The sequence below is a fragment of the Gadus chalcogrammus genome, chromosome 6 (genome assembly GCF_026213295.1).
Source record: "Gadus chalcogrammus isolate NIFS_2021 chromosome 6, NIFS_Gcha_1.0, whole genome shotgun sequence".
Classification (NCBI taxonomy): Eukaryota; Metazoa; Chordata; class Actinopteri; order Gadiformes; family Gadidae; genus Gadus; species Gadus chalcogrammus.
In genome coordinates, this window is record NC_079417.1 from 18538903 (window position 1) to 18562010 (window position 23108).

A 23108-nucleotide genomic window follows, 5' to 3' on the forward strand; every position below is an offset into this window, starting at 1 on the left:
CAGGTACGGGAAGGGGAGAGGACGCTATTACATCTCAGCTCCGTGACTTCACCCGTACATCTCTTCACCCATCCAGCCATCCAGGTAGGCAACCTTTTACATTTGGTTTGAATATAATCGTTTTCTTTATTTTAAGTGTTTATTATTTGACTTACTACAAGTGAGGTTGTATTTATCTAATATTTGAGTTCCTCTCTCCGAATAAATAAAAAATATAAGATACATTTGAAGATTATCTTTAGGACATTATCTCACCTCGCAAGTAAGTGAATCTGTTTTGCTTCTTGGCTGATGTGAATGTTTCTTTTCTATGAAGTCCATTACAATAGACTATTCTCTTAAGTGCCTGATGATTAGACTTAATTTATAATTGATGAATTATCCATTGTCATATCTGTGGAGAACACCATGTCTATATCTCTGTTATATTCCCCATATGTGTTTAATAATGGGCCATCTGCACACATGTCGTGTGTTTTGACGACCCAAGCATTTTAATCTATTTTTCTGGCAAGGAAATAAACGAACAATCCACTAATTTTCTCTCAAGGAGTCTATTTTTAGCATTGCTGTGTAAACTATATTACCATTTTAGATCAATGAACTGTGTAATCCATTCATTTTTCACGATTAGTGGGCTCAGTCCAAAGTTTCCCAAACGGGTTTATAAATGACGCTGTCGAAGCGTGCAAATGAAATGCGAGGCATTGATTGTGCCATTGTTTCTTTCAACTGTTCCAATGCGGAGCCGAAAGTGGAACACATGCATAGAGATGGGGGGCTTTGATGTCTTCTGAGAGAGCCTCCTTGCCCCATATTCCTTCTCAGAGAGACACCCAGATGAGAGGGAACAGCAGCTGCGAAAGTGACCCATGGAGTGTGAGCATGCATGAGTGTGCACGTGAGCATATGTGTATTTCAGGGTCTGTATGCATGTTTGTGCGTGTGTGTGTGGTTGCTTGGGTGCGTTTGAGCCTGTGTGTGTGTGTGTGTGTTTGTGCATGCGAGTGTGTACGCAATATGTGAGTGTGAGCGCGTGCATTGTACGTGTCAGTGTGCGTGCGAGCCATGAGTGTGTGTTTGGGAAAACAGCAGGGCTCTCCCTCCGTTGGCTCCCAGTGAAGAGCAAGCTAGCGCACACATTTCACAGTTGACAGAGTTTTAATGAGCTGCTGCAGCCCCGCCGGTCACAGGGCTCTGACACCTCGTTCACCGTCGGCCCCCGGCCAGGCGGAGCCAGGCCTCTCCATCCCGACGCACCGATGCAGACCGCACACGCAGACTGCAACCAAACAAGGCAGCTAATGACCCTTATGGTCTGATTGTAGCCGTGTGTGTGTGTGTGTGTGTTGTGTGTGTGTGAGCTAGAAGCATGGTCTAAGGCGCCCTGCACTCATATGCTCTGCGTGCTTGGGCGGGCAACGATGGAGAATGGGCTTCTTGTGTGGTGACGTGATAGTTGAGTGTTCTGCTGTTAAAACATACTGGGGGGATAGTTTGGAGTGACAACATCACAAAATCAAGGGAGAGAGAGAGGGAGAGAGAGGGAGAGGGAGAGAGAGAGAGAGAGAGAGAGAGAGAGAGAGAGAGAGAGAGAGAGAGAGAGAGAGAGAGAGAGAGAGAGAGAGAGAGAGAGAGAGAGAGAGAGAGAGAGAGAGCAAGAGGGGGAAGTGAGAGAGAGGGAAGGGGAGAGAGAGAGTTGGAGAGAGGGACAGAGGTGGAGGGCAGAGAGAAGGAGAGACAGAGAGGAGGGGGAAGAGAGAGAGAGGGAGAGAGGGAAGGGGAGAGAGAGGTGGAGAGAGGGACAGAGGTGGAGGGCAGAGAGAGGGGGAGAGAGAGAGGAGGGGGATTATTGCGATATCACAGGAACATATTTCAAAGCTGGGAATATCTGGGAAATGACAGCAGAAGCGCATTTGTCGCAGGGAAGAACCTGCTGCTGCTCGCTACTATACAGCTGAAGGGCAGCCATCAATCTCAGGAGGGCGCAGGTGACAGCTAATTCTTCCAATACCCTGACCGATAGATATTGTGCTGTCCTGCCCCAAGGCTGTGTGTGCTGAACCGCAGTCCCCGGCTCTCGCGATGGACAGGAGGATAACAGACCCACGTACCACCATGCGTCGTATCGATGCCCTTAAGTCGGTCCCGTATCGCCAAACCTAAATCTGGGGAACAAGCCTTAAAGCCGAAAAGGCTTAAAGCTCGCTCAACTGTTTCAAAACCCAATGCGCAATTCTGGGAGACGGGCTCCCTGCCTAGCAACCATTGAGCCGGAAAGTTTTCAACGCTTCCCATACTCCCCATCTCGAGTTCAGAGTTGCATTTTTGTTTCCATCGCCCTGTGTACGGTTTGAATCCCAGAGGAGGATCAGCGGACGAGTGTGGAGCGGTTCTCCGCCATACATGCCCAAGGCACAGCAACAGAGCGGCGCTGGTTGCCAGGAGACAGCTGGTAGGTGGATTACAGAATACACTGGCCCGGCCCAGGGCCAGTCAGTGGGCAGGGGCGCCGCTTGTTATTGGACGGGGAAATGTCAGAGGAGGGCAAGGAAGAGGGGGGGGGGGGAGGAGGTGAGGGAGGGAGGAAGGAGAGGGGAGGAAGGGGGGAGAGGAGAGAAAGGGAAGGGATGGGAGAGCGGGAAGGGAGGGGAGGGGAGGGAGGGAGAGAGAGGAGGGGGGAGGGAGAGGATAGAGGAGAGAGGAGAGCGGAGACGGAAGGGAGGGAGGGATAGGAGAGAGAGGAGGGGAGGGGAGAGACGGGGGAGGGATGGGAGAAAGGGGAGGGAAGGTGGGGAGGAGAGAGGAGGGGGGGAGGGAGAGGAGAGAGGGGAAGGGAGGGAGGGGTGGGCAGGGAGGGGAGAGAGGAGACGGGAAGGAGGGAGGGAGGGGAGAGAAGGGAGAGAGAGAGGGGATGGGGGAGGGAGAGGAGTGAGGGGAGAGGAGAGGGAGGGGAGGGGGGAGAGAGGGGAGGGGGAGGGAGAGGAGAGGAGGGAGGGGAGGGAGAGGAGGGAGGGGAGAGAGAGGAGGGGAGGGAGGGGAGGAAGGAGACGGGTGGAGGGGAGAGAGGGGGAAGGGAGGGGAGGGAGGGAGGCGAAGGTGGCAGAGGAGAGAGGGGAAGGGGAGGGATTGGAGAGAGAGGAGGAGATAGAGGGAGGCTAGGAGGGAGGGGAGAAAGGGAGGGGGAGAGGGGAGGGCAAGATGGGTGACAGGGGAGAGAGGGGAGTGGAGGGAGAGGAGGGGAGGCTGAAGGAGGGGGACAGGCATCATTTAAAAAACGCTTGTAGATAACGTGGCCACACAAAGTTCCATCTGTAAAAGGTTAATTGGATTCAGTCTGCAGAACTCTTATAAAAGCTGCTCTGCAATTCCCACACAAACACGGCCAGACGCAATTTCAATCTCTTTTGATGACAGACGGCGCTGGTTCTTCAAATGGTTCCTAAACCCGTTTAGCCACTGAGCCGTCCTCTCTCTTTGTGTCTCCCTGTGTGCAGCAGACTGAAGCCATGGAGGACGCCCCTCTGCACCCACACAACATCCAGATCTGCGAGGTGACCTGCGACTCGTTCCGCATTGGGTGGGACATGACCCCGGAGGACACGGCGCGCGCCACACACTCTTCCATCGACCTGAGCCGCAAGGAGAGCCGCGACCCCAACCGCTTCAAACACAGGGTCTGTCCCTAGCTTCAAACACAGGGTCTGTCCCTAGCTTCAAACACAGGGTCTGTCCCTAGCTTCAAACACAGGGTCTGTCCATAGCTTCAAACACAGGGTCTGTCCCTAGCTTCAAACACAGGGTCTGTCCATAGCTTCAAACACAGGGTCTGTATCTTCAAACAGAGGGTCTGTCCCTAGCTTCAAACACAAGTCTTTCCATAGCGCCATTCAGGGGTAGCAGTGGGACTATGTAGACCTTCTTCTCAGCTGCTCCACAGCTTAGATTTTCACGTCAGACGTTAGCATCAAGCCTTCGAGCAGGTGAACAAGTGAGGCAAGGAACAATCAAAACATCCATCATGGCTGTCAGTACATCTCAAACACGACAGAGTTCATGGTACCATAGGAATCAGCATAAGACCTAAAGACATGAGAGCCCAAAACAACAAAGCGCACACGTCAGTTCAATCTATGATATGACTCCACAAACAGTCCTCATGGATGGCAACAACAACTGTCTGTCGTTAATGATGTTTTAATGTCTTCTCTTCCGGTTTCCCCATAATGAGACGAACAAGACGTCCTTCTAAATGGTTTGGTTGGCCATGTGGACGAGCTGTGCAGCGTTGTGATCATCCACACATATAAAACACTTTTTTGCCTGAGTCAACTCTGGAATAATGGATGTTCCCTCGCAGTCACTTCCAATGAAGGCATAGTGGAACATGTGCAGTCAAACAGCTTCGGGCTACTGACTCATGCAAGCAATGTTTTGCTCAAATGGAGTCAAGCTGACATAAATCTACTGCAGCAACACAGCTTCTGCAGAAATAGTTTTGGCACATTCTGTGCATATTAAGCAAATTGTGTTCAACTATAAATACCAAAGGCCTCAGCTTAAAATATGTACGAGAAAAAATATTATCTCAATTCCACTCACTTTATTGAAAACATAATTCAACATGTAGGCCTATTCATATCCTGCCGGTCTTTTTACTTCCTGAGACAATAGACTCAAATTTTTAGAACCTAACATTATTTTTTGCCATAAATCATTTCTCTTTGGTTTTCATGTCACAATATAAGTGCCAATCATCATGGTGAACTATTGACTTTGCCGTTCATGAGGTGCAGAGATGAGGGCGCCATTCACAACGATTATAGATTGAATGACTTCTGCCTCTTGCTCTAATACGAAACGAGACACACAGTGGAGTTGCATCAGCCATGTTGCCATGGATATTGGTTCCTCTGAGCTTGCTGTAATGAGCCATGCCGCACAAGTCAGGGACCAAAACAAAGCATCTGATTTGATTGGCTTGGGTGTAAACACGGGTTTGTGTTGAAAACAAAGGCTAAGAGCTGTTGAAATGTGGTTTGTGGAAGAACACTACTTAAAAGCTTAAGAGAGGGTTGTCAACAGGCAAAATAAAGTGTGTGTGTTTTTGTGTCTGTATTTGTGTGTGTGTGTGTGTGCGTGCGTGCGTGCGTGCGTGCGTGCGTGCGTGCGTGCGTGCGTGCGTGCGTTGCGTGCGTAGCGTGCGTGCCGTTGGTAGGCGTGCTTGCGTGTTGTGATATATGTGGGTGGGTCTGGGATTATCAGAGCACTTTCTTATGCATTTCATCTCTCAATAACCCCTTCCGCCTGTAGTCTGGTGAACGTGATGTGTTTGTTTGTGTGTCTGTCTGTTCAGGACGTACCGACCAAGCTGGTGGCCAAAGCGGTGCCCCTCCCCATGGCCGTGAGAGGCCACTGGTTCCTGAGCCCCCGGACGGAGTACCGCGTTGCGGTGCAGACCGCCATCAGACAGGCCGACGGCGACTACCAGGTCTCAGAGTGGAGTCAGGTGGTGGAGTTCTGCACAGGAGGTAGTGGACATGGGACTGTAACTGTAGGTCATTTGAAGTCTAGAGACCTTGTTTGATGTCTAGCCTGCTGTAGGACTACGACATCCCACTGATGTGATGAGTCTAGGCAGTGGCCCAAAGTGTGTTTTTCACATGAACACAAGGAATGGAACACAATAATAAATAGTGAGAGTTGTTACTGATATTGTATGTTGTACGTCCTTGCACTTAAAAATGGTACTTAGCATTGTGAAGCATCTTATCAGAGATATATATTGTTTCTCTTTCTTCTGACAAATGTACTTATTGTAAGTCGCTTTGGATAAAAGCGTCTGCTAAATGCCCTGATTGCAAATTATATTGAAAACAATATTGTATTGATATTGAAATGTCTGAATATGTCGCCTAATGATAATGACCTGTTTTCTATCCACACGTCTGACTCTGCAGATTACGCCATGGAGCATCTGCAGCAGCTGCTGGACAAGGCCTCAGGCTCCACCGGGAGGCTGCTGAAGTTCTCTGTGTTCTACCGCAACCAGCACCCGGACTACTTTGAAAACGTCAGGTGAGTGCGTGTCGACCATAACGATCATGTTTGAGTGCATGATGTAGGAACTATCTACCATTACATCGACGGCAGCCGCCTTGACCTTCAAGCGCTTCTCCCTGTCTCTGATGATTAGAAGCGAGTGCGGAGGACTCATGCGACCTTCACTGAAGGACAACAGCGGGAGTCACGGCTCCCCCATCAACGGCAAGCTGAGCGGGGTCTTCCTCAGCTGCAACACCGAGTTCGACACGGGCCTCCCCCCTAAGGACTCCCCCTACGGGTCCCTGCGCTTCCAGGTCCCCGCAGGAAGCCTGCTGGACGCCAACACCAGCCTCTACTTCGCAGACTTCTACTGCATGTACACGGCGTACCACTACGTGGTGCTGGTGCTGGCCCCCGGCGGCTCAGACGGGGACAAACTTCTGCCGCGGTCGGCTGCCCAAGCTGGACCTCTCGTCCAACCCCTTCCTGACGTGCATCGCCCCCGAGGCGCCGGGGGAGGAGCCCCTGTTCTGCCACGCCCAGCGACGTGATCCTGGAGGTGCTGTACACGGAGCCGCTGCATCTGGAGACAGGCACGGTGGAGCAGATCAGCGGGCACCACCAGCTCATGAGTCTGACAACGGCCAACGCCAAGAAGGACCCCAGCTGCAAGGTGTGCAACATCAGCGTAGGGCGCTGAGTGGACACAGTAGGCGGACACAGTAGCATGGGAGGGCAGGTCTACTGTCTGCACTCTACCACTGAACAATGCCCAGGGCTGGTGGTGGCAGAGCCCGTACTGAATAGTGTGAAACACTGGGAACACGATTTGAACGGAGCCCAAAAGGTTCCCCGTGGACCTCTTTGTCTTCCCAGACTAGAACGTTTATGTTTTACATTTGTGTAATGCACTTTCCCTGCATCCTTCTGGCTACTCCTATACCACTGGTATTATACATGTCTACCTGTGTGACTCTTAGTCATGTCAGAACTAGGCTTTATGTACGATCATTATTGTACTTTTCTTTTTTACCACTTTCCACAATTATTTAAGACCTCTGCTTTTGATTTAGAAATTTGCATTGATGTGTTGCCCCTTGCACCTGCTGTATATTCATGTTGTAATGTAAAATCACGTGGGTTATAAACACTCCAAACTTTGAGGAACCAGGAATGCATATTTCAAGTCATAATTATATGTATATATATATAGTCATTCTTCTTCTTCATATTCACTGTAATGGGAATGACCCACATCCTCATTTTATTTTTCAAATGAGCATTGCCATAACAGCTGGAATTCCGTTCTGTAGGTTATGAGGACATTTAAACTGCTAGTGTTTTAATTTTATAAATCCTCATCCTCATCCTAAAAACCTCTTTTCTGGGGTCGGGTCGTGGACGCAGCAGCTGTAGGGTTCTCCAGACTTCCCTTTCCCGTGCCACGTTGACCAGCTCTGACGGGGGGATCCCGAGGCGTTCCCAGGCCACTGTTGAGATATAATCTAAGCAGAGGAGCATCGGCTCTACTCTGAGTTCCTCACGGATGGCTGAGCTTCTCAACCTATCTCTAAAGGAGATGCCAGCCACCCTCCTGATAAAACCCAGTTTGTCCTTGTGCCCGCATTCTCGTTCTTATTCTAAACAGGCCTAACCATTAACTATTCAATTTATGAACTACGCTTGTAAGGGCTAATCACACTCACCTGGTGGTATAATATGTCCCCTTTAACCATAGTTCATGAATTGAATAGATAATGGTTATTTATAAAAAGAACGAGAATGTGGGTACAAGGACAAATCTGTATAATATGTCCCCTTTAAGAAACAACTTGCAGTCATTAAAGATAATCTCTATAAAAATCACAAAAGTAAAATACAGTCATAAACGTTTCATTACCCACTCAAGCCAATGGAAGCAGTAGTCAGTTATTTTTTTGTTTTTAGACTTTATCCTCTTTATTGTAGAGTGAGATAGACCAGAAGGTATGAGAGATGGAGTGGAAGACATGCAGCAAAGTACCACGGCTAGGAATCGAACCCCGATCGCTGCAGTAAGGACTGGGCCTTAATGGTTCGAGCTCTACCCGGTGAACCCTCGGGGCACCCAGTCAGTATTTTCTTTAATTGAAGCTCATTGTCATTTCATTCAGTGGTCGCTTCAGTAGTTTATGCGTGGCAGTCCTGCCTGGACACCGATGGGAGCTCACGCAGATGAGCACGCCGTAGTTCTGTCCCTCGTTGTTGTCCCAGAACGGCTGGCTGTGCCCGTCGGGCAGATAGCTCAAGCAGAACTCGATCCTTTTCTTGGCGTCGAGCACTTTGGGCACGGGGACGATGAACTCAAAGATGTCCGTCTGCGGGCCGCCGTACCGTGTCGGCAAGTACGTGCAGGGCACGTCTCTGTAGCTCTGCCAGGAATCGAACGTGAGGCGTATGCGCACGTCCTTGTGGAGGCTGACATTCTTGACTCGCGCCGTGCCCCGCAGGACAGCCGACTCCGTAAGGACGGCGCAGCTCTCCAGCACCACCATGTCCCGGGCCAGCCGGCTTCGGAGCGCCTGGAAGTCCGCTGACGGCTGGGGGAAGTCCAGCTGAAGCCTCGTCCCTGGGCAGCAGGTGGCGACCGTGCAGCTGTAGCAGTCGTCCGTTGACAGGACGGTCTTGATGACGGCTCCCAGCCGCTGGAGCGAGGGCGGGGGGCCCGGGGGCCGTAGGGAGAAATGCTCCGAGTCCTGGTCCTCAGAGAACAACCGCACGGCCGTCAGAGACAGTCCCTTGGAGTCGGCGAAAACCACGCGCTTGTTTTTGACCGGCCCCCCGGCGCTGTAATCGTCATCGTCGTCGTCATCTAGTAATATGTCGTCCATGATTAAGGACAGCAGGGGGTCTACGTATTCTGGGCACAGTGTTTTGGGCGGCGGACGGATGCAGGGCCGCGCTGGGGCTTAGGATGGGCACCCAGACGTGAGGACACAGCTCCTGACGCTGGTTCAAGCACAGCCGGACCGCGATCTCCATCAGGCCGGCTGTCTGGGCCCTGGAGCCGAGGATGACCTCGGGTAGGGCCCTGCAAGAGGAAGGAAGAGGCAGGGCCGTCGATAAGGGGTGAAAGGTGATGACGATTCTAGGGGCCCACAGCCCAGGGGTGCCCCACAAAAAAAATAAAAAATAATAATAATAATAATTATTTTACTACCAGCCCATAGTACTACCATAGCGCCCCCCCCCCCCCACCCCACCCCCCCCCCCCCTCCCCCCCCCCCCCCCCCCCCCCCCCCCCCCCCCCCACCCCCCCCCCGTCAACAATTGCTCCTTCCACCCCCCCCCGTCAACAATGCAGTGCAGGGGGCCCATCAGTAAATCTTGTCTGGGGGCCCAGGAATTGTAGCAACGGCCCTGGAAGAGGACGGTGAACCACATGGAGAATAACATCCTCTATCAGCTAACATTCAGACCAGTTAACATTAAGGCAGTTTAACATTCATTGAGGTCATCTTCAAAGGAAGCATTTGTATAACGTTCGAATATCAAATCTAAAATATTTGGTAACACTAGTCAAAATTATACAGATGTATATAAATGGCCACATGGGATATTTTTAGTTATGAGAATAAAGTCAGAATTCTGAGATTAAAGTCGGATTTTGACTTTAATCTGAGAGGCGAAAGAAGGGAAATTCCTTACAGGCTACTGTGGTGGGAATTTTGGACCGCGTCGATCATTTCTGTCTAAACCGTTTCTATCTAAAAGAATAAAGAGTAATCCGAATTTATAACAATTAGGGTAAGATATTTAATTAATAAACATACAACAAACATAATAATCTGAGGCCTCACATACAATAATCTGAGGCCTCAGAAGGGAGTTCGCCCTGCGTCTCTCTATAAGCACTCCGCAAGGAGAAGTCCAATACATTGGCAAAAGCAAGGACTTTTTTTTCAGTGGCACAGGTTTCGGAAATGCTGAGAAAAGCTCTGCTCCACATGTGATGGAAAAATCCATATATTGTTTCCACTTCATCATGTAAGCCGACCTAAACTGTTCCTAACGTTATTTAACGTTAACCTTTGTGCCCGGGGTATACCGGTCATGAGGGAGTAGAGATCCCATTATGCATTCTTCTTCTTCATGAGATTACAGGAAACTCTTTCCTTTAAGTAAACATTATTTGATTTGATCATTGACAATCATGATGTGGGGCCCCTTAGTGGTGACTTCTAAATTGGACACTTTGACCCTATACCACCCCAAGGGTGTCTGCAAAAAGGCATAATCAACCAATTGCATCTAGAGAAACAGAATATGAGAATATAATCTTCCCATTACACTACCTGTACGAACCAAGTTCAGAGTCCCATAGCGGGACGGGATCTGACCAGAGAAGAAACTTAAACTCAGAATGCCCAAAATAATAATGCTTGTGACCCTAATCCTCATCCGCAAAATTACACTAATTTATCTTTAAAAAAAAATACCAAAAGTATACATTGTCGATAGATTGCCAACAGTTGAATCCTTGGTTACATGAGAAAATGATTGAGTTTCTACGTTGTGTCCGTCAATCTTCCTGTTGGTTCCATGTCGTAAGGCCGGTTGGACCATCATCTGCGCGGCAGAAAGGCGGTTAACCTGGCATTCATTGGGCTATATTTACCAATCATGTCTGATCTGTACTTTACTATACGGCCGAGGTAAAGGCTACTTACATTGAAGGAGTTGTAAGGTCACCAGTTGTAGAGGGTGCCTGTAGTCCTGCTGAGTTACACATCCTGCTATTTATACTGCAACACTGCTCCTCCCCCTTTGCCCTACTCACCCAGCCAAATAACCATGGCTCGTGGTATAAAATAATAACTCAAACCAGACTTTAGATAACTACCTTTTTATTCAGTTTTGCTTGAATATAGAACATATTTCTTTGTATACTCCGAAAACAGATGTCCTCATTCAATACCATGTTGTTTCAGAACAGGCAGAGAATAGAGACCCTGAAAGCTCTTAAAGGACGTTTCCTTTGGGTGCTGGTGGCATTTCACAGGTCCCAGACTTTCAAACGTCTGTAGTCTGACCCTTGGTATTACTGACTTCCTGGCCTCCGTCCAAGCATTCAGCCTCTTGGCCACTCTCCTAATGATAGCGCTGTTTTCGTCAGTCCTCTCTTGCGGCGGGGGGGGGGGCAATCCTCCTGTGTACCCCTGTCGGGCGCCTCTGTCAGCAACGGATTATGCCCAGGCGGCTGAGAAAAGGGCCCCCCCCCCCCAACACACGAGGACCCCATAAATCTGTCCAGTATGGATTGCGCTGCATCGTCGGAAACAGGGGCATCTGCGGACAGCAGACTTATGAAGCAGATAAAGGGGGGCGTGACATTTAATACCCCACGTTATTTGATTGACAACATAACCTGTGGTTGAGGAGCCCCCCCAAGAACATGACATATCAAATCCCATGCAATTGATTGAGGGGCCCCTTTCAGATACCAAGAGTGACTAACATAACCAGTGTTTCAGGGCCCTATATTACATTTCTAACCCTATTCATGAATTGATGACATGATTGGTGGCCCTATTGAGACAAATTACATAATATAACCAATGGTAGATGGCTTTCGGGCCCCATAGATATCAGTAGGTAAACATGTTGTAGAGACAATTATTGAATTGGTAGCACGGAGGCTTGGGCTTCAGGGCCGCTGGGAGGTAATCCATCCCTGGGTCTGTTTTCAAAAGCACCGCTCACTAATTAAGCCGCTCTGAAGATAGGGGAACCCGGTATAGTTTGAGGTCCTGGTTCCCTTACGCCAAGACCCTCACTTGACACTGCAAGGTGATCTGCTTGTTGCATGACCAGAGTTCAGCTATAAATACCGAGGTGGGCTTGTAGCCTCCCTTCCAGTCACTTTGCAAATTCAATTTGAGGTTAATTATATTCTCGTAGACATTTTGTGATGAAGTAACGACCTGCACGCATCCCAACTGTTATGAAATGGAGGCTCACATAGAGACTGATTTAAAGCAATGCCAGTTAACAACGAATAATTAACCATTCACAATTGTTACAATGGAGTTAGTTTGCAAAAGTGCAATTAAATATACAGATGAGCAGGAAGTTGGGTCTACTATCTGGTAATCGTCATTGGTTGCGATAGGGACAGTAAGGATCCTACAATCAAAATTATCTGGCTGTGTGCTTCTTTGCACGTACTGCATCAGCGATGCAACAGTCCCCTACCCTCCAGTGGTGTGACGCAGCTCGCCATTACGCAATACATTAAATAAACAAATTTCAAGTTATTTCGTGATAAAAGCCAAACGCAAAAAGTGACCTTTAAAATATGGTTATTAAATGTTGTTGATGCCATGTTCTTTATCCATCCTACACAGATGCGTTTGCTCAAGAGAATCTGGAGGAGACTGAGCTCTCAATCAGTCTGTAACTTTATCCCTCAGGAGCTGTTCATACACGTTCTTCAGGCCGGGAATATTCACAAGGAACAGAAAAACCTAAAGAGAAACAAAACAAGAGAACACAAATTACCCAGAGTGGACAACCACGAAGCAAATGAGTTGACAATCGTTCTATAAACCGAAAGAATATGAATATGCCCAAAGCTCTAGTGGGTCAAGAAAAGATCCGACAGCCTCACCTGGCCGAGTCTGGATTGGACTCTGGGGCTGTGTGAGCGGCACACCGGTTGCATGGTGAGAAATCAATGAGCACAGGTTAAACCAGCCTCACCACACACCACACACTCACATGGCACTAGAGAACCAGGCCATTGATCATTTTTCAACAAACCAAGCGTCCTGCTACCTGGCGTGTAGCATGGAATTTGTAACACTGGTGCCCAATGTAACAAGTCCATGCTACCCTCCACCGAGGTGACTCCTATTGGGCTCCTCCAGACAAAAGGACGCAGGCGGTGGTGTTGAAAGACCGGTTTTATTGCAAAAGGTCTGTTGAAAATGATACATGCCTGGTGCTCCATGTTGCAATCTAGGAGAGCTCCCTGGGTGTGTGTGGAGAGTGGACTGCTGGTTTATTCTGATTACTCAATGTGCAATAGGTGTGCAGCCTCACCCAGCCCCAGAGTTTAATTAGACGCAGCCAAGTGAGGCTGATCAAAGCAGCGGTCACCCACACACACTCCCACATTTCATAACTGCCATTTTAGTCAACACTTCCACACCTGCGAGTAACCATGGCCCACTTTTAGACCCTCCTTTCAAGCCCATTTTAACCCTGTCACGAAATCTGCTACCAACCGTCCTCTCTCTGCAAGTTGCCAAGAATTCATCCATTTGTTACTTGAATCCCGCATCCATTACCAACACCCTCGTCAGTTTACTCGGTCAAAATACTTATGAAACTCAAGTTCTGCAGACACAAGAGAATCCTCTCAATTTAGCCCTGTTCTCCGAAAGCTACCTTGGCTTCTGCATCCCGTAAACTACTATTCATACTCCTCACCATTACACAACTCTGTAATGTTGTGTAATGCGAGTCCCTCCATGGCCAGGCCCGTCTTACCCCACTGAGCCCCCCCCCCAGTCCTTAGGTCACCACGGCACTGGGGGCTGCTTGTAGCCAGAGCACTACAAGATCGGCGATTAGCCCCCAAATGCTGAACCCTCTTTGTTTCGCTTTGGCCGGGACGTCTTTCATTATTCGTCCATTTAATTTTGTGCCTGGTTGTCGACACAAAACGGAAACAATGCGCATTGTCAAGCTCGACCAAGCAGTGTTCAATTGCCGGAACCACTCGCAGAGAAGGCCGCATGCGACGCACACTCTGGTAGGAGTAAGGCGTACACACTGGTCAGCGACCAATGAAAGGGGTAGATCTTAGAAGCAAATCCGAAAGTATGATTCAGGCTTCTGTCACTCATCTTCCAGTCCAACTGCCCCATCTGTATACTATGTTTGTACTAGGACTGTTCAATTAATCATTTTTTTTGTAAATGTTTTAAAGGGAAATTTCAAAGTTCTCACAGTTAAAGTTTTTGGAGAGAAATGCTAATGCCTCATATTTTCAAACTCAAAAATATAATATTGACCTTTACTGCCTCTGTAAAGCATCCTTGAGTGTAAGCAAAGCACTATATAAAATAAAGTTAATACTAATATAAATATATATTCAAGTCTTTTCTCAGTACGATAATTCGACCTTCATAATGGTCTATGCCCGGTCTTCATGTTTCCTTTATGTGCCAACAATTAATATTGACTCCACGGTTGCAGTAGAGCCATTGAGAAATATTGCAATATTTCCTTTGATTGGAAATGACAATATTTCGAAAGAATCTGAACTAACGATAAAATGAACGCGAAATATAAAACATGTCCACATAAGGGACGCATAGAAGAGGGAAATAACTATGAAGAAATAAAATGTCTGCACATTTTATGACACTAGTTACCCACCATGTCCATTAAATTAACTGCACAGCTCCAGTGGAAACCAGTGGTGCGATGGTTCTGTAACGCATCAGATGCTGAGAACCTACGTCAAGGTCCACCACATACTCTCTGGAGGGGAGAAGGTACAGAACCAGCATCAAAACAGAACCACGTGTAAACATCGCCCCCTAGTGTACACAGACAGCAGAGCCCAAACAACAACAGGGAGAGGCAGTGATAGAGGCAGTGAGGGAGGCAGTGACTGAACCTTTGATCGTCTGTCTCGGGCTCCACCATGATGTTATCCTGCTGCTCCTTCACGCGCAGAAACACAAAGGAGTCCAAGCAGGGCTCAGGGACTGGAGACAGATCAGAAGAAAAATGAACACATTGTACTAGAAGGCATTAAGTAGATGTATCCAAAGGCACTTACAGGGAATACATTTATAAAGTGCCCATGCCAAATTTAAACTGCACTAGCACTAACGGTTCAAAATCTTTGCCCAAAGGCCGAAACCCACCGCAGCTCCAGCGTGGTCATTGATTCACAGGAGAGGATGTGCTTCACACTCTACCCTTGAGCTTTGGTGTGTGTCGGCCCTAATGCATCATATCAGTCAGTCGGTCATTCCTCTGTGACGAGGCGCGGAGAGGCCGTACCTGCTTTCATCATGTCCACCGCCTGCAGGTTGGGGGGCATGTGTCTCAGCGCTACGGCCTTCAGGTAGGTCTCTGTGTTAGCCAGGTATCTGGAAAGGATAAACACGCACAAAGCACGTTAGCTACCAGCGGAGCAGCAATGTTCTGGTCTTCAACGCACAGAGTCCTTCATGCGATACCTACTCTCTGGCAAAGGCGTACTCCTCAGGGGACAGGTAGGAGGGGTCTCCGTCGGCCCTCGACTTCTCCTTCTCGAGGACATGAGGGAAGAACTTCTCAATCTGAACACAGAGCAACGAAGAGGATATTAACGGCATTCAGGGAAGGCCGATAGAGGCAAGTGGTGCACAGGTTATGGTGCACAGGTGATGGGTGACGGTGCACAGGAGACGGTGCCCAAGCGATGGTGCATAGGTGACCGCTGCACAGGTGATGGTGCACAGGTGACTGACCTTCTGAAGGCGGGAGCGCAGGTAGCTGCTGAGGGACGAAGGCGGAGCGGTCGATCCCATGCTGTAAACGCTGGCCTTCATGTCCCCTTTACTTTCCACTCGCTGCAGGTTTGTCCTTCTTCCTGTTTGCACAGGGGTCCACAAATACTTTGTGACCGTGTGCCTCACTCCTCACAGGCAAAACATCCGCAAATAAACCCCTGATACATAACTCGGGCTTGGCATTAGAATACAATTGAGAACAAAGATAGCCTACATAACACCATGTCCGTTACAAAATTATTTATATTGATGAAACCATGAGTCGACCTCCTCTCATTACCATGTGGGTGAGCTGCTCCATCGCACACTCTACTACTTCTGATTTGTCTCCATAAGTCAAGGGGAAAACTTTTCGTTTAGGCCAGGGCTGACGACATAAAGTGTATCTTACTGTTTAAATGGCATAACAAAACCTCGTGATCATTAAAGTTATACTTAATATGAGTACAGGATAGACTTAACTTAATGTAGAATACTTCTTCCAGTTTAGCGATCAGCTCCAACGGGGGTCATCACTCCTCCTGGCTGTCGTTCGCTCGCTCCCATTCTCTGACAAGGCGTCGACATGCTTCCAAACCGTGCACGAAACCACCAACTCCCCAAATTGACAGCTGATACATAAACGCTTCAAACTTACAACAAAAGTCAACAAACACAGAGAACGTGTAGTTAAAAGAGAGGAGGCAGGATCCGGAAGTCTCCGTGTTGTGATACTTCCCGCCACTAGCGGTGTCATCGGAGAATCAAAATGCGCAAATGGAGCATGTAAAGAATATTGCTCCTTCTGATTCTCCTATGGTGTTCAGGGTCAGGTCATTTTAGAAAGAAATAGATTGAAAATAAATGAATAGAGACTTTTCTCTAAATAGCTCTCGTAAGGATGTTGTCGATGTATGTTTTGCTATCTACTTCTTTTGATTATTCTGATTATGTTTAATTTATTTTAATTGTGCCTAATGAGGAAATCATTTCGTTAGTTATGATGCATACTTGTTTGGTATGCTACTATTATTCCCTTATTTCATTATTGTGTTATCCATACCGTGTTATCCAGCGATATATATTGTCATTTTTATATTTTCAATTACCTTTATTAAAAGCATTACATTTCCTTTTAATATTACATGAAAATATCAAATATACATTTTGAATCCTCTTTTTGATAAACAAGCATACAATTAACCACGAAAAGAAGTTAACAATAGTGTGTGTTTTTGATAGCTGCATCTTTTTTTACCAGACACACCTAATTTAAGTTTCACGTCAAGTCAATGATTAGGGTGAACCTTATCAAACGTCTTATTGAGCATAAAAGCATTTAATTGTTTCAGGATAGACATCGCTCGACCAATTCACAAATGTGCATTTTAATATCTAAAAAAATAGATATAAAAAATATATAAGTATAATATGTAATAAATCTATAAAATGTGCAGGGTATGATATATGATGTATAAAATATCGGCATTTGTGAATTGGTCGGGCGATGTCAGGCTAGTGTATATATACAATATACAGTATAATGAAAGACAAATAATACTTGAGCTCGCAGATTTTTCTTATTCCCAGGCTAGGCCTTTGCAACTACATAGTATAGAACATGCATAGGTTTAATGTGGGGAAGCCATTGTGTTTTATGACAATATTGAAATCACACAAGCTTGTGTGTAATTTATCCATCCCTGTAAACTCCCACCCTTACATACAATTGTATTAGCAAATGGTTCATAATTACGTGGTCATGTCTGAAGGCGCCTGTCATTCACTGGCATGAGATATTGGATTTATTATATGAAATTATTCAGATGAGCTTGAGACGTCAACTTTCAATTGAAAAGAGAACAAAAAAACTGTATTCATGGTGTGTTTATTTCACAAAACATTCATTAGTTTGATTCGATGAACATATGGTCATTTCATATCATCCAAATGTGTTGGATATTTACAGGCATTTTATGGCACACCAACATTGTACAGTTGCATTAAAACAGCAATTAAACATGTATGTACACAAAATAAACTCGATCAAGGCAAATCAATCTGAGACCGAGAGTGGTCAGTTAACAAAAACACAGACAGAATCTTTTAACAAACACATTCCACCCTCTGGTGTAGCATGATATAGACTCTGAGCATCGGTCAAAGGGCCTCACAGGAATAACATCCGCAAAGAGGGACATGAGGCTGCCTCTGTTCATCTTAAAAGGCTCACAGGTAACGTGTACGAAGAGGGCCATGATGGCCGCGGCTGATCAGACCCAGATAGGGACGTGACGAACCAGGCGATGAAGATGTTCCTGAACAGCGGCAGTCCACGCCTTCCTGGAACGCAGCCACCCACGGCGACCACTGACCCCACCTGTAGGACCAGACACCAGAGTCAAGCACACAGCATTCCTGCTGCTGACGGACCCGTAGTGGAGCTGGACTCCCCCTGAGCCCCAACACATGGACCCGAACAATGTGAACGCCTGCTCACGTTGAAGGCACATTTACAAAGCAAAAGGCACAGAGACCGGTTTACGCCGTCTTCATCATGTTTATCCAGCAGGGTGGGTTAGGGTTAGTGTTAGCAATGAGGGTCTCATGTATACAGTTAAAATTTAGTATTCTGCATTTTTTTGAGGGGAAGTTTGTGCTCCACCACACCTTCAGTGGTTGTGCTTCACAGAAGGCGATATTTGACGCCACGACCACAGTACAAGGCTGACGCCCAGTTCAATGCTGAAGCCACTGGATTGGGGACAGAACAAGGCAATTGAGGTAAAACCCATCTGCCCACCCCCCGGTTGAGACATTCGTGCAGACCTTATGGGGTTGGATTCGGTGGAACAGTACCTGGAGGTGTGATGGGGGTCAGGTCTTTGCCCAGTCTGAATGACTCTCCGGCCCACACCCAGAGCCCCAGCGCTGATACCCCACCCCTCCGTACAGGAGCAGCCAGATGGGCTGGGCGCGTTGGAGACCACAGAAGCCGCTGTCGTACAGGATCCAGAGGCCACCATGGACCCGATGGCCGTTGCTGCCAAACCAAGCATAGACACGGGTAAGTCTGCTGAAGGTGCCCTCAAACATCCCCTCATATCAAGACCAAGGCCGCCTTAATGCACGGGCTTGCCTGGGCTGAAGCCCCAGGGCTACGCGATCGGGGGGCCTATCATGAGGCTGCAGTTAAAAAAAAAATAAAAATAAAAAAATATTTTATACTGGCCCATGATAGGCCCCAGATCGGCGAAGGCCCAAGACAATGTGATTTTTGTTGTTTGGGGCATATAAAGATCAGAGGCCTATCACAACCCCCCCCCCCCCCCCCCCCCCCCCCCACCCCCCCCCCCCCCCCCCCCCCCCCCCACCCCCCCCCCCCCCCCCCCCCCCCCCCCCCCCCCCCCCCCCCCCCCCCCCCCCCCCCCCCCCCCCCCCCCCCCCCCCCCCCCCCCCCCCCCCCCCCCCCCCCCCCCCCCCCCCCCCCCCCCCCCCCCACCCCCCACCCCCGTAACACCCCCCCACGTCCCGTCAACCCAAACCTTCCCCCCCCCCCCCCCCCCCCCCCTCAACAAACCTTTCCCCCCCCCCTCAACAAACCTCAGCCCCAGGGCCCAATGGCAGGTTAAGGCAGGCCTGATCAAGACTCACTTGTTCAGAGTTCACCTAGACTCTTCATCCCCCTTCCCCCCTCCCCTCCCCCCTCTTACGCACTTATTGTATTGTTGTACGTCCTGGCACTTATTGTAGTTACTTATTGTATGTTGTACTTAAAAATAGTACTTTAGCATCGGTAGCCATCTAATTCTAGCTTTCTTTGCTTGTATACGGGGTAAAGGTTAATCTAACAATTGTAAGTACTTGGTACTGGCACTTGTTTCTATGACCATCCTTACTGTACCGACAGCGATATATGTGTCTCTTTCTTCTGAAAAATGTACTTATTGTATTTAGCTTTTTTTTTGTTGCAAAAGCGTTTTGCTAAATGCACTAAATGGGGTAATGCAAATGGTAGAGCACCCAATTTTTCATACAGAACCCAAATCCCCCAGCCTACCTGACGTCGTTGCCTCCGTGTGCAAAGGAGCCGAAGCAGGCGGTGAGGATCTGGAGGAACTGAAGAGCGAGGAGACGGCAGGGTGGTCAACCTCCAGCTCATCCTGCTCCAGGGCCAGCTCCTTCCACGCCTCGCCCTGCTCCACGCTGCTTGTCCTCCGGCCGGAGCCCAGCGCTCATGGCCCGAGCTGTAGCTGCTGTAGCTGTCTACCCGGGACCTCCTCTGGAGCGCCCCCCCGCCGCCCTCATCTGCCGCCCGCCTCCTTGTACTTGGGGTCCCCCTGGATGCCGTAGATGGCCATGGTGTAGGAGGTGTAGCTGTTGTTCCTGCGGATGGGCCGCTCCTCCGTGTCGCTGTCGCCGATGCAGTCGCCCACCTTGGTGACGTGCAGCTTGTGCAGCAGGTCTTTGTAGAGGCCCCGAGTCCTTGTGGACGGTGTGGGAGAGGCCGCTGTGAGGGTCAGTGATGGTATGGGCCCCACCAGGCTGTTCAGACCTTTAAAGAAACCACAACCTGCTTTGTGACGCTTGTATTCGTTTACCTATACATTTAGGGCCTTAGCAGACGCTCTCATCCACAAGGGACTTGCAATAAGTACATTTGTCAGAAGAAGAGAAACAATATACATCGCCGTCGGTACAGTAAGGCCCATTCATAGAAACAAGAGCCAAGCACTTACCCTTGTTAGGTTAACCCATTCCCTGTGTACAAGAAAGCTTGCCAGGACAAGAAGCTACGCCATGTGAGTATATTTTAAGGTCCAAGGACGTACAACATACAATAAGTGCATACATTAAGTGCCAGGACGGGAAGGGTAAGGGACGAGGCTATGCAGAGTCTAGGTGAGTCCACCACGAGGAGGGTATCTATAACAGTAGTATGTACTGAGTCTCGCTGACATCTCACCATTGCTGAGATCCGGACTTTTGGTGTCAATTCCATTGCTGTCTAAGTCTGCGTCGCTGAGTCTCCGAGACTGAAGGCCACCTTCTGGCTGTCTCCTGCCGGGGGGCTGGGCAGAGGTCTGGGGGCCTCAGGTTCTGGTTCTGGGTCTGATTTGATCTTCTCCATCAGTTGTGTTTCACAGGGCCTAAGAGCCATTTCACCTAGCGTGCAAAGAGATCCGTATTAGGTCTGAGCCATGGAATGGCTGAATGAGAAGTTAGAGCTGTAAGAGCTGGCACACGGATACACCGACTGTGTTTATTATACAAAGATCTCTCACGCTGGATCTTTTTCTTGAGGTGGGGGCAGACCACGAACCACACGAGGAGAGCGGTGCCGAGGGAGCAGCCCAGCGAGATGCCCAGCGTCCCCCACCAGGGCACCTGGTCGAAGCCCAGCACTGGGACACACACACAGAGGGGAACAAAGACAGACTTAGGACAAAGGGACACTAGAGGAGGGCGGAATTTGATATTATATATATTATGGATATTACTATGAATAGTTTATGTTTTCTTAACAACTGCAAGGTGTCTGCATTGTAACACTGTGCTTTATTGTTTTCCAAAGCATTTTCTAAGTAAGACGCAGATCTGGAGCAGACTCTGGGTTAAATGGTGGTGCGAGATTAACCAAGAATTTGTTTAAGCACTCCATGTTGCCGGACTTGTCCGGCAACATGTAACGAATCACATTCAGGGAAACAACGGCCATGGCTGGCTCCGCCCACTTAGTCCTGGAAAGATAACCATTGTGAGAGGAGAAACACTTCGCATGCACGAGAGCAGAGACAGCATTCTTGCGCACGGGGGCGTCAGTGGCGTGTGGCTTCACTACATGTGTGCGCTCGATTAATCGTTTTTCCTCACAGGCATAATTGTTGCTCTCAGCAGTATATAATACAATACAATATTGCGAGCAGTAGAAGTGCTCGTAATATTGATTAGTGTGCACAGACGTGTCAGTGCAAATCCATATTTGCTCGCAAATTGCTGACATATTTTGAGATACATTTTGTATTATGTTGGTACAGTTCAGAAAATGCTGAGAAATATAGGGCTTATGTGACACTGCAAACGATATAGCTACTTTAATCATAGTATATCAGAAAGTAAAGTACACGTAATTTTTTTTAAACTATATTCATCAAACATATTTCAGAATGTGTCGTATGCAATACAACACTACAATATCTGGCAGGCCTGCTGCTAAGCTTTTGGAGGCCCTAAGCATAATTTGTCATAAATTGGTCAGGAAGGCCCCCCACCCCCTCCCCCCCCCTCACATCGCATCGTAGAGTATCAAAAATAACAGCCTCAATGGCAGCACCATCAGTTATATATAAAGTAATATATAAATAATTTATAAGTAATATATACAACAGCAGCATTACAATATAATAACAACTGCAGGCTCAAAATATGAACGGAAATAATTATGCACATGAATTGAATGAATAAAAGGAAGTCATCAAAATGAACAAACACACACACACAAATATTTTTCACACACCCAAAAATGACCTCAAAGTGCAGTATTGTCCTAATCAAATATTTTCCCTATACACGATGCAGAACTGTAACTGTTGGATAGTGTGCAATACTAAAATGCGTGTGTATACTAAGCAGCTGCAGGAGGCTTTACAAAGGAGAGACTTTTTCCTGGCAGCAAAATCGCTAATCAAGTCATCATAATACACCCTATGTGCCACTTAAGCGTTCTTGTCACATTGTTGACCGTAGATATGTTTGAATGAGTTTCAGTTTAGAAAAACTGCGTTGAGAAAGGATGCTTCGCCTGCAATGCGAAAAGACGAGAGCTTTGAAGGCTGTCAGGGAAGCAGAGGGGGACCACTATTATTATATATTAGGTAAAAACATGTTATCTGCCCGAATTGAGCGATAGGATACACAATTAAGGAAAAAAAACGGTGGGCCTGTTCATAACAAATTATATATTTTACAATGTAATAATGTAATAATTATCATGACTTCTTTTTTGCAACCTTCATTTTGGGGGCCCCCGCCAGGTACTTGGGGCCCTATGCGCTCTGCGTACGGGGAGATGCGGCCCTGAAATATGGCGTTACGGCACTTTAAGTCTTCTCCAGCATTGTGCATTTTGATCACATGGTTCTGGTGAAGTGAGATTGTCCAAATATCTCAACTGCCTCCCCTCAAAATTTCCTTGGCTACCACTATCAGCCTGACTCCTTCAAACAGATAGCATGCAGGATACAAACATGCATGGCCACACAATGATAGAATGCACACGAGGGTCTTGAAGGCAGAGCGTTACAGGAGACAGCTAATCTTAACCGCTGAACCAAATAATACTGTTTAATCTTTTGTTCACTCGGGTTAGCGTGACTTTTTAAGATGATAAATAACTTTTTAGCATTGTTTACAAAGGTTTGAACTTACAGAGGTTGCTCTAATACAGGGGGCATGACTTTGAGAAATACCCCACGCTTCCCCTGTGTTCGTCATGAAGATCGTAGCTTATTGGAGTCTCAACAGAGA

The 23108-nt window shown here is 47.9% G+C and overlaps 2 protein-coding genes and 2 pseudogenes across 2 annotated transcripts; 1 reads left to right on the top strand and 3 right to left on the bottom strand.

Annotated features, from left to right (window-relative positions):
* Positions 1-3509: 3509 nt before the first annotated feature.
* Positions 3510-6745, top strand: LOC130384730 (phytanoyl-CoA hydroxylase-interacting protein-like; annotated as a pseudogene).
* Positions 6746-7817: 1072 nt separating this feature from the next.
* Positions 7818-10607, bottom strand: LOC130384877 (protein phosphatase 1 regulatory subunit 3C-like; the record flags this gene model as incomplete). Its single annotated transcript, XM_056593274.1, is given in 3 exon segments — positions 7818-8984; positions 8986-9115; positions 10597-10607. Coding segments are annotated over 3 exon segments (957 nt in total), but the record flags the coding sequence as incomplete, so codon positions are not given.
* Positions 10608-14462: 3855 nt separating this feature from the next.
* On the bottom strand, positions 14463-15641 carry LOC130384878 (DNA replication complex GINS protein SLD5-like). The gene is made up of 5 exons (XM_056593275.1): positions 15561-15641; positions 15292-15389; positions 15109-15197; positions 14717-14807; positions 14463-14577 (listed from the first exon to the last, which is right to left on the bottom strand). Exons 1-5 carry the CDS (start codon positions 15639-15641, stop codon positions 14481-14483), a joined length of 456 nt encoding a protein of 151 aa, XP_056449250.1. The 3' UTR covers positions 14463-14480.
* A 1986-nt stretch (positions 15642-17627) lies between these two features.
* LOC130384879 (sodium-dependent phosphate transporter 1-A-like) overlaps positions 17628-23108 on the bottom strand; it is a 10455-nt pseudogene continuing 4974 nt past the window's right edge.

Excerpts from the sequence above, each read along its gene's own strand:
- LOC130384878 (XM_056593275.1), bottom strand. The coding sequence starts at position 15,641 with ATGAAGGCCAGCGTTTACAGCATGGGATCGACCGCTCCGCCTTCGTCC. Across the intron at positions 15,390-15,560 it reads TGCGCTCCCGCCTTCAGAAG|ATTGAGAAGTTCTTCCCTCA; the intron begins GTCAGTCACCTG and ends CTCTGTGTTCAG. Across the intron at positions 15,198-15,291 it reads GAGTACGCCTTTGCCAGAGA|ATACCTGGCTAACACAGAGA; the intron begins GTAGGTATCGCA and ends TATCCTTTCCAG.